This window comes from Hoplias malabaricus, chromosome 4 (assembly GCF_029633855.1).
Source record: "Hoplias malabaricus isolate fHopMal1 chromosome 4, fHopMal1.hap1, whole genome shotgun sequence".
Taxonomy (NCBI): Eukaryota; Metazoa; Chordata; class Actinopteri; order Characiformes; family Erythrinidae; genus Hoplias; species Hoplias malabaricus.
Genome location: NC_089803.1, coordinates 8,774,537 through 8,786,767, shown reverse-complemented (window position 1 = coordinate 8,786,767; position 12,231 = coordinate 8,774,537). Strand labels below are relative to the sequence as shown.

General features: G+C 39.5%; 1 protein-coding gene across 1 annotated transcript; it reads right to left on the bottom strand.

The window, feature by feature from the left end:
- Window positions 1-204: 204 nt before the first annotated feature.
- LOC136694113 (zinc finger protein 850-like) lies at window positions 205-9,888 on the bottom strand. Its single transcript, XM_066667498.1, has 2 exons — window positions 9,764-9,888; window positions 205-3,946 (listed from the first exon to the last, which is right to left on the bottom strand). Exon 2 carries the CDS (start codon window positions 3,835-3,837, stop codon window positions 2,020-2,022), a length of 1,818 nt encoding a protein of 605 aa, XP_066523595.1. The 5' UTR covers window positions 3,838-3,946; window positions 9,764-9,888; the 3' UTR covers window positions 205-2,019.
- Between the last annotated feature and the right edge of the window lie 2,343 nt (window positions 9,889-12,231).

The window sequence follows — 12,231 nt, the reverse complement described above, 5'->3', positions numbered from 1 at the left end:
CAATGATTCCAGGTAAGCTCTGGACCCACCACGACCCTGAACTGGATAGGGGTAACAGATAATGAATGAATGTTTAATCTTATATTGGATTATACTCTGATCAGACTGGTTTACAGTTCCCCACTGGAATGTGGGTTTTTCAGATTTTTTAATAAACTCTATACACACACCATCACTTCAAATCATAAAGGATAATTTATTGGAATAAACAAGGATTACTTATCATTATAGTACAATTATTAAAACCTCAGACTAGGTTAAAACATGTGAAACTCCTCTTATGAGTCCTAATTAAAATAATATGACCGTGAGGTATGGTATACTTGGCTAAATATAATCTAACTCTAAGGTGGGTTAACTACAGTGGATATTTTATCAAGGGGACAAATGGCATCGACTCTGAAAATGGATCCGAGGCTTACTTTGACGCTGTCTCACTCAGTCCAAGGACACCATGGGTCTCATGTGAAGATGATCCAGTTTGGGAACTCGCTGTGAGACTCAAGCGGTCTCGTCCACGGTATTGAAGGCCAGACTTCACTGGGAGGTCTAGGCGGTTGTGTCCACGAATCTGTTCACTTGTTTACCAAATAGGGGTGAGCAGACGATTTCACGGCTCTGGCCGGTTAGACTGGTACCGGCAGGTAGTTGATGTGCCTCGTTAACCAGTTTCAGAATTAATGCCTGGAGCCTGTTGATTCCTATCTGATCTATTGACTAATCTCAGATGTGATTATTCTGGTTGAGAATTAAGTTTCACATGCTTTAATCGGCCTTGGTGAAAATGCTTTACAGGGGAATGAAGAAAAACAAAAAACAAACAACAAACACGATAAGTTGCAACTAATTTTACCAATTTTATTCTTCTTAAAACGGTTTCATCTTAACGATATGTAACTCGTTGTGTTTAAATGATCTAATTTAAATCTCGAAGTTGGTCAGAGCATCCCCTCAAATTCCCTGGGTATTTCATTTGTAGCTACACCCTTATGAGAAGGAGCTACAGTTCTGGATGGTTACTGAGCACAGAGAACATGTAATTGACCAAAGTCTATAGGCAGCAATCCAAACACAGGTTTTGTTAATAAAATGAAAGGGGCTCTTATTTTAACATGTGACTTTCTTGTGATTCAGTCCCAAACTCAGTGTAAAATTATTCACCCATTTTACTTATAATGACAACAGTGGATAAAACCAATTTCATATTTTGGTACCTATTTTTTTTTCCTGGATGAATAACTTGGTTGCCTTAGTACAGGTATACAAACAGTACTCTAGATTAGTAGAGATTAAATACATACACATTTAAATTGAGGAAGGAATTAATCTCTTTCTGGTTACAGGCATTTAAAAACCAAACATGCTGGGTTCTTTCTACATATATAAATACATATGAGCATATATATATATATATATATACACACATATATACATACATGTATGTATATATCAGCATAAAAAAAAAATAAAATTAAAAACAGTTCTCTGGTTTGAGGTAGTGAAGTATTGTCCACTTCTGAGCACTGTTGGTCCATGCTTGATTCTCCAAGAGTCGTATTATATAATTAAATTACGCTGCGGGTCTGTGCTCTCCAGTGTGAGAGAGATCAGTCTGCGTCTTACAAAGTCCTGTGTTTAATTCATGTTATAAAAAAGGAAATAAATGTTATAAAATTCTAAAAATCTTTAAAAGCTTCTCTAGGCTTGAATGGGTGAGAGAGATGTCTGTCTGATGTGGCTCGTCAGGAAACGAGAGGCAATCTTTTATGGCAGTCAAATGTCTGGAGATATCCAAACCTTTGTTTTAACTCTCCATCCTCCAAAGGCTGGTGACGAGGGAATTTGGAGGACAGAGGGAGAGTTTCAGATCCTCACTCAATCAAATAACTTAAATAATCCATAATGTAATCAGCATATTTCATCATTCTTCCACTACAACTGTTACTCATTTTTACATTGAATTGACCCCAACATAGTACTTAAATCCAAATATCTGAAGGCAATCCCGCACACTGAGTACTACTGATTCTGTTCTGGGTTAACACAGGGATGTTTCCGGACAGAACCCTGATTAGTAAAACTCTTCCCACACTCTGGACAGTGATACAGTTTCTCTCCTGTGTGAATATGCTGGTGGTGTTGAGGATTATCCTGTCTAGTAAAACTCTTCCCACACTCTGAACATTGATACGGTTTCTGTCCTGTGTGAATGCGCTGGTGTTTTTTGAGATTAGCATGTCCAGTAAAACTCTTCCCACACTCTAAACACTGATATGGTTTCTCTCCTGTGTGAATGCGCTGGTGGTAAAAGAAAGAATCCTGATGAGTAAAACTCTTCCCGCACTCTAGACAGTGATACGGTTTCTCTCCTGTGTGAATACGCTGGTGGTGTTGAAGATTATCCTGTCTAGTAAAACTCTTCCCACACTCTGAACAATGATACGGCTTTTCACCTGTGTGAATGCGCTGGTGTTTTTTGAGATTACCCTGTCCAGTAAAACTCTTCCCACACTCTGAACAGTGATACGGCTTCTCTCCTGTGTGAATGCGCTGGTGGTAAAAGAAAGAATCCTGATGAGTAAAACTCTTCCCACACTCTGAACAAAGATATGGTTTTTCCCCTGTGTGAATGCGCTGGTGGTTTTTGAGACTAGCCTGTCCAGTAAAACTTTTCCCACACTCTGAACAGTGATACGGTTTCTCTCCTGTGTGAGTGCGCTGGTGGTTTTTGAGACTACTCTGTTCAGTAAAACTCATCTCACACTCTGAACAGTGATAAGGTTTCTCTCCTGTGTGAATGCGCTGGTGTTTTTTGAGACTACTCGGTCCAGTAAAACTCTTATCACACTCTGAACAGTGATACGGTTTCTCTCCTGTGTGAGTGCGCAGGTGGTAACAGAAAGAATCCTGATGAGTAAAACTTTTCCCACACTCTGGACAGTGATACAGTTTCTCTCCTGTGTGAATGCGCTGGTGGTTACGTAAAGAAACCTGATGAGTAAACCTCTTCCCACACTCTGAACAGTGATACAGTTTCTCTCCTGTGTGGATGAGTATGTGTGATTTGAGAATACCCTGGTGAGTAAAACTCTTCCCACACTCTGAACAGTGATACGGTTTTTCTCCTGTGTGAATGCGCTGGTGTCTTTGGAGATTACCCTGATTAGTAAAACTCTTCCCACACTCTGAACAGTGATACGGTTTCTCTCCTTTGTGAATGAGCTGGTGGTAACGGACAGAACCCTGATGAGTAAAACTCATCCCACACTCTGGACAGTGATACGGTTTCTCTCCTGTGTGAATGCGCTGGTGGCTTTTGAGACTACCCTGTCCAGTAAAACTCTTTCCACACTCTGAACAGTAATACGGTTTCTCTCCTGTGTGAACGCGTTGGTGGCTTTTGAGACTACTCTGTCCAGTAAAACTCTTCCCACACTCTGAACAGTGATACGGTTTCTCTCCTGTGTGAGTGCGCTGGTGGTAACAGAGAGAATCCTGTTGAGTAAAACTCTTCCCACACTCTGAACAGTGATACGGTTTCTCTCCTGTGTGAGTGCGCTGGTGGTAACGGAAAGAAACCTGATAAGTAAAACTCTTCCCACACTCTGAACAGTGATACGGTTTCTCTCCTGTGTGAATGCGCTGGTGTGTTTGGAGATTACCCTGTGTAGTAAAACTCTTCCCACACTCTGCACATTCGTAAGTTTTCAGTTTCTGTTTACTTGTCTGAGTTTTTCTGCCAGATGTACAAGTGTAGGGAGTAGCCAAGGGTGTTTCCTGAGAACTGGAGCTTTTGCCCTCCATATCTTCACATTTAATCCCTTCTGATTTCAACATTATGTAATATTCCACTTGGAAATGTTTCTTGATGCAGTTGTGGAAAAACTGCAGAACTGTCTTGGACAACAGGAGCCAGAGGAAATATCCAAAGAGACGTTCTTCTTTTCTGGGGAAAAAAAAAAAAAAAGAAACAAAGATAAGACTGACAAATTCACTGTCACCTGGTTCTCTATTGGTCTGATTTGGGGTAGCGGTTTGAGTCTGTAGTTATTTTACTTTAATGATTTCATTATAGTTTGTGGAGTCTCATTTGACTTGTAGTTTTTCCCTTTTTGTGGTCATTTTTTTTCTCTTTGGAAAAAAATGGTGTAGATTAGCTGATGCTAACAATAGTTCTCAACAAGATGTAGTTTATAATTATGTAATTATAGTTGTGAAACTGTCACAGAGGACACATTATGAATTTGGATTCATAATTTCAGGAACTCCTCACTGAAACATAGTTAGGCTAAAATGGCTGTACTGGGCTTAAATGCTTCCATAGTGATTAATGGTGGAAATAAATAAAAGATATATCTAAAAAATCATGCAGGGATCTTAAATAAAATGTGGACTATGCCTCATAACTTAATTATCTCACATACAGAAACATGAAGCTATTCTCATTAAAATTTAGCTTGGGATGCCTGCTTTCTTGTAGCATTGTGCCATTTAAACCCACCTTAATACAGAGCAGATTTAAAAAAATATATATATATTCCACTGTTCAAAACTACATATTTGCAGACCAATGTAAAATTTGGGGGGATACTTCACACCAGACAATCATTTCAGTTTGTATTGTGTCAATAGTTAATATACATTTTGTCACTAATCAGTTTAATTAAGAAGTATCAACAGAGATAGCAGCCGCATTTGGCCGGTGCGCAGAGCAGAGTAGCAACCAGGAAACCAAATAGACACTCAGTCGACAGTACAGCAGAGATAGCGGCCACACTGGGCCGGCGTGTACAGCAAAGTAGCAGTGGGGATAAAGCCACACGCAGTCGGCAGTACAGCAGAGTAGCAGCGGGGGAAGCACTCTAGAAAGTATCCAGTTCATATAATAACAGATCTCCCACACCACACGAGGTCACCATAAGCCTACATGCTAATAAGCCAAGAAAGCCAACAATAAAAACACGAGGAATGGCATCGGGAAAATCAAGAGATCTGTTGCGACTGGTTTTAGTTTGTTCTATAGGATGTACTTAATATAATAAAAATAGATTTGTAGTATTAACAGACTGTTAATAAAGGTATTATAATCAGAATAAACTACAACAATGTAATAAAAGTTAAAATAGCCCACATTTGAGTTATGGTTTGTTGTAGAGGACGTACTTAAATAAATCTATATTTGTAGTGTTGTATTGCTAAAACTATTTATTATTATAATCATACACAAAACAAGAAAATGAAAAATATCCTATGCCAATCCGTTAGAGCTTCACAGAGGGCCCACCCCATTCTCTTCCTACCAGCAGCAACACAATTTCTATTGTTCCTATCTTATAGCTACACCCTAAAGATGCTGTGGCCCTTTATGATCCTATCAGCAACCAGCTACCCTTAACATCTATGGTTTCATATTGAGCCTAGCCCATGAGTACACAGACCACTCACTGCATCACTAGCTCTTCACAGGGGTAATCAGGTAGGCACCTCTCCTTGTCATTGTTTTGCTGAATTAAGCCTATGACACCTCCAGAAGGTTCCACTCTGGCGTCCCCCCCGAGCCAACTTTACAGTCCTACCTTACACTTAAGCATCAACAATCATAAATCCACACTGTACCTAGCCCCACTGGCACAATTAATACATGCTCAGTACCATGAGATTCTTACATTCTACATCACCAACAGCACCTCTACAGTGCATTACCCCAACTAGTCTGTTTTCTCCTTATCCACAACCACTGACTAGACATTTCAGCTGTTCTAATAACCCCTTCACAGCTGCTGGGATATGGTGATGTGGCCTTACTAAATGCTTTCCACTAATCACCTGAGCCAAGGCCCACTCTTTGGCTTTGCACTTGGCCAATCACGTCCCATAGCTTTAATGAGCTCATGCACTGCCACTTCCTTCCTACAAAAATGGACTACAATTAACTGAAATTTAAAAATACAAATCAAAGGGTTGTAATTTGTCTTATAAAATGTTCTTGTTTAAATAAAACTTATTTTGAAGTTCTGTGTTGGATTACTTAAAAGCAATTGAAATTTATTCCCAACAACCCATCACCATGGGCCAGTAACAGTCATCAATATAAGATGTGTAGTATGTAATTTGGGTTTCATTTGACCAATTATTATTACTACTTCATTTTGTAACATATTCATTCATTATCTATCCAGAGCCTACCTGGAATCATTGGGCGCAAGGTGGGAATACACCCTGGTGGGGGCGCCAGTCCTTCACAGGGCAACACAGACACACACACACACACACACACACCCCTACGGACACTTTGGAGTCACCAATCCACCTACCAACGTGTTTTTAGACTGTGGGAGGAAACCGGAGCCCCCTGAGGAAACCCATGTGGACACGGGGAGAACACACCAACTCCTCACAGACAGTCACCCGGAGTGGGAATCGAACCCACAACCTCCAGGTTCCTGGAGCTGTGTGACTGCGATACTACCTGCTGCGCCACCATGCCGCATTTTGTAATACAGAATAATATAATTATTTATAAGTAATTCTGTTTATTGGGGACAGCAAATCCAACTACCAGCAATGCCATACATTGCAAAATTTTATTTATGTACTTCATTTTTAAATATTTTACCCTCTCCACAGAGCAATTATTATAAAACTGCTCTATTATTATTTGTCTCATAAGTCCCAATTTTGTATAAATCACCATTGTGATTTATTCATTATAAGTCTGCCCATGTCATGCATGCCAAATCACGAGTGTACTGTGTAGTTTGCAGACAGCCCCTTACCTCCCGCAGAGGTAGCAGCAGCCCATAGAAACCAATATGTTTCGTGGTTTTCAAAAGGCAAATGTTTCTCACATAAACCAACTTGTAGCTGCTTGTCTTGGATCCCAAAGACAATGATTTGCCGGTATTAACCCATTTGCATGCACCGTTCGAGAGCCATTGATGAAACAAATCGGAATATGAAACCAACTTTAATCGGAGTGTCTCTTATCTTTATCTTCAGTAAAACACTGTATAAGCAGTGTGTAAAAGTCTCTCTCTGCTCTTTATCTTCAGTAAAACACTGTATAAACGGTGTATAAAAGTCTCTCTCTGATATTTAAAACATGGTCCCAGCTAGCAAGATAGATCTGGGGCAATTTTGGCTCAGGTTCGGCATTGTCGACTGGCTGCCGTCTCAGCGTGAACGCGGGACCCTGCATCTGTCCCAATTCCGGTTGCACGTTGGCACATTCGGCTGGCGAGGCGATTGCCATTGCAGATCAGAGCATTTTATGTTTATTTTATGTTAAAGAAATAGAATCATTATTTTAACTTGTTAAATGCCATACAGTTATAGGTAAAATTTGTTAATATTTTACAAAATGTATGTAATGACTGAGACATGAACGACAGAAATGATTAGGAAAAATAGGGTTAATAAGGAGACAGTGTCCTGCTGAAGAGAGGAAATTGTTATTTAAATTTTTGAAGACAACTGCACTGGAACAACAGCTTTAAAATGAACGAACGCTGAATGAGAAAACGGAAGGTGGCAGAAGCGAACCGCTGTAAAAACACAGAAGACGACGATGAAGATTCATGCTCTTTTCTGTGACTGCCGCATATGAGCAGCTCTCACCTGCCTCAGGGAACAGCTTCCCGTAAGTCTTTCAGTTTAACATTCTATTTTGGAATCGTCCAAAACTAGTTAACATCATTAATGTATGTTATTCTATCAACTGCTGTATGTTACATACATAATATTGAATCGCCTTTTCAAATGACAAACTTTAGCTAACCTGTTTAACTCTAGCTAGCTCATTGTTTTCCTCTGACATAGAAAACATCTAAATGATATGACATTGGCTATTTTTAGAGAGTTTCATTTTTAATAATTATGTTGTTTGATGGCATATTTTACAAGACGATGTGAGCATTTTTGTGGGTTTTTATGTCACAGAACCGCTTCCCTCAGTATAAGAAACAAAATAAATAAACCTGCCTAAACACAAGACAACAAAGTAATAAGTAGGTTAAATATAATTCCACATACAATAATCCTTTGTTAGGAAGTAGCACTGATTTTGGGCTAGTGATTAATGAGTTGAAGGAGGTTATATTGAAAACAGAAGCCTATATATTGAGAGAAAAAAAATAAACAAAAGCATGTGAAATAGTTTACTTTTGGAGCTATGAAGATAGTTAAATTTTTTAAAATTAACTGAACATGAACCAACTCATTTTATTTATGTAATTATGTAAAGATGGACTGCAGTAAAAAAAAAAACTAGTGAGCAGATAGGAGGTTAAGTTATTTATATGAGATCTTTAGCATCAGTTGAAGCATAATCATTTGTATAATCTTTTGTACAATCGTTTGTACTATAACCTGATAATCTTTTACATTTGAAGCTCTGTATTTAAAGAATTTGCAGTTTACAGTTTGTCATTAAATATTTTTAAAGAAAATATATTAAAGAGAACAGAAAATGTACATAATCTCTGTTTAATTATAGAGCTGGAATTCAACAAGGAGTACAACTGAGGTGACTACACTTGAGCGTTCTTTCACTACAGAAGATCTTTGTTGTCCAGGCTGACAGAGATGAGGGTACGGCTGATATTTCCATCATTGTTGAGGGCAGTGAGGTATTGACAAAGTGTGACAACACAGCAGAGGCTTGTAAACTGTTGATGGAACTGATGTATGCCATGAATCTGAGTCTAAGTGTCAAACGTGTTGAGGAAACTCAAACTGTTGTAAAGTACCCTTCTGCCATGTAGAATCTCTTCTGTTATTATTACTATTATTTATTTATTTTTTATTTTTCCAAACCTTCAGGTGAAATATTTTTGGATTTTAAGCGTTGTGTTATATGGCCTTAGTGTAGTACAGAAAGAGGATGATCTGGAAAGTTCATTTCACTATGGGTTTGTATTGACACTGTAGTGTTTAGCAGTATGCTATTAAAAGAATGCACATAATTTATCAATGTGAATGAATTACGCCTCAGTATGTGTCACACAGTGTGAGAGAATAGTGATGTTTGTTTGATATAAAATTATGAAACATTTTAGAGCATTTTATGAAGTTATACTGTAATATGCATGTTTACAAATTGTAAGGTATTAAACACCAGAGTCTTTTATTGTGAAAAATAAACTTCCTGTTGCCATGGGGATCAGCTTTACTAATATTGCTGTCTTCACACTGCTCACGTAGGGCTCAAATTAGCCATAGGTCAGCGCTTACTCACTATGTCACTAATAATTCAGATGAAACTTAGGGACTATGTTCACAAAGGATTTATGTTCCGTGTCAGCTACAGTGTGTGATGTAAATACTATTATGAATATGTAAATACACCTGGATTTGAGGCCTCCCACTGGCGAAACCCTTAAAAAGCGTTTAAACGTGTTATTTTTGGTCACGTTATCACGACATAATTGTACGTGTTAATACACAGATTTTTAATAACGTGTTAACGCGACCCCAACGGCGTTCCATAGACTAGGGCCGAGTCATTCGAGCCGCGCCTCAGCCACAACACTCCACGTCCGAGACAATGCCGACTCCGCGTGCAGGCATCGGGCGGAGTGTTTTTGTTTCCGGCGTTCGTGATTCGGTCCGAGCTGCTAACTGGGAACGGTGTGTAAAAGTCTCTCTGGTCTTTATCTTCAGTAAATCACGGTATAAACGGTGTGTAAAACTCTCTCTGATTTTTATTTTCAGTAAAACACGGTATAAACGGGGTGTGAAAGCTGTACACTATAAAAACATTTACCTTCAGTAAAAACAGGTCCTGATTTCTCTCCAACACGCAGCTCTCATGAAGGTGCGACGCGTCTGAGCCGAGCTGAAGTTACGAGTCCGGCCAATGCGTCTGTCCAGTCAGAAGTCAGCTGGTGTTTGAGTGACGCGTCCACAGTGCAATGAATGAAGCCTTTCTTTCTCTGTTCAAAATGACCGTGATTCTGATTGGACGATGCTGGGACCTCTGCTCCTCCCTCACACACAGCCTACAAACACCCGCCCCCTGAGATACGATTGGCTGGAGTTTAAGAACAGCTGGTCTCTGATTGGACAGCCCCCACAGAAACAGTATCCTCAGTCCAATAGAAGCTTTTCCACTGGAGAGCACACAGAGGCAATAGATACGAGTTTTTATTGTCATTTTACGTGAATATAACGAACTAGCGACGTTCGATACCATTTCCTTTCCGATCCGATACTAAATAAAATTCTGGGGGTTGGAACTTAGGGATTGGAACAGGGGAACATTATCTTGGCTGAGTGAATATGAGAGCGGTAACTTCCCCAGTGGCTCCACTTTGGGTTGTGGATGAGGAAGAAGCCTGAGTGAAAAGGTAACGTGTTAAATGACTACATTTTAAGTAGTCCCATTCGGCCTGGATCCGTTTTCAGGTGAACGTCTGTAATAAAAAGGTTACACCCCTCCTCTCTGATAAAACTACTTACCAAATGATATCACATTGTCACATGGTCATGAGCTAAAAGAGAAAAGTTGATGAAAAGGTGCATATCTGAATGTAAAAGTAATGCTGTGTGATCTCCCTTTTCTCAGTGAATAACTTTTCCTTAACACTTTCCCAGGTGAAATCTGGAGAACGCTTAATACCTTAACCATTGTAACTGCTGCAGTAACTGTTCCATGTTCAAATTAATTTGCTGCTCAGAAACTATTTTCAAGTATCTATGGAAACACACTCGGAGGATAAATATGGTACACAGCAGTGCTCAAACTCCTGTTTAATCCAACTGTGTTTATTTAAACACATAGATTTGCATCAGGATAGGATTAAATTTTAGACGACCACTGAGTTCAGTGAAAAGCCATAAGTAGTTCAGCCTGTAATTTTCTTTGGGGACATTGGTGAAAAAACACATACATGTACCACTAGACTGTAAATGAAGAAATCCATAAATTCTTTGCAATTGTACGTTGAGTAACGTTGTTCTTAAACTGTTGTGGACAATTTACTCATGCAGTTGTTCACAAAGTGGTGAACCTCGCCCCTTCCTTGCTGACTGAACATTTTTACTTTATTTAACACTTCATTTAACTGTGTCCCAATGTCTTAGATGTCACATTTTATATGTGTTTTTTTTTTCTTTTTTTCAACAAATGACCATTTTTCAGTGAAAACCTTGGGAATCATTTCTTGAGCATCTTTTAAAATAAAGCTTCATGAAAATTAGAGCCTCACAGATTCCTGCTTTTTTCACATTTTACACAGTGTCCCTTGTTTCTGTAAATGGAGTCTGTACATCTTTTCTACACTAATGCAGTTGAAGGGGGGAGATTGAGTGGTATTTTATACAGCGTCCAAACCACGCTCTTCTCTGACTGTGGGGTCAGTGTGAACGCTCAGTGAGCCTCTGTCTTCACTGTAGGTCACTGTAAGTCCACTGTAGTGTTATATTAGTATAATACAGTGTAGTGTACAGTGTACTGGTGTAGTACTGTTAGCACTGGGAGGTCATTTACTCTGTGTTGAGTCCGGTGTGGGTCAGAACACCACTTCAGACCAGAGTTAGATCAGGAGTTTACTGAGGGTCACAGACATGAGGGAGTGATGTAAACTGTGCTCAGGGAGAAACAGATACAGATAATACTGTGAGTATTAACACGGGATGTGGTAGTGTGCATCATAACAGTAGAATATACAGCTTAAGACAAAATGGCAACAAAAACATACACTATATTGCAGAAAGTATTTGTTCATCAGCCTTCACACACATACGTATTTGAGTGACAACTGATTCTTAATACATAGAATTTAATATGTCGGCCCTTCCTTTGCAGGTATAACAGCTTCAACTTTTCTGGGCAGGCTTTCCACAAGGTTTAGGGGTGTGTTTATGGGGATTTTTGGCCATTCTTCCAGAGGCACATTTGTGATGTCAGACATTGATGTTGGACGAGGCCTGGCTCACAGTCTCTGCTCTGATTCATCCCAAAGGTGGTCTAACGGGTTGAGGTCAGGACTCTGTGCAGGGCCAGTGAAATTCCTCCACTTCAAACTCACTCATCCATGTTTTTATGGACCTTGCTTTATGCACTGGTGCCCAGTCATGCTGGAACAAAAAGGGGCCGTCCCAAACTGGTCCCACAAGTTTGGGAGCATGAAGTTATCCAAAATGTCTTGGTGTGCTGAAGTATTAAGAGTTCCTTTCACTGCAACTAAACCCACCTCCACCAAACTTTACACTTGGCACAATGCAGACAGA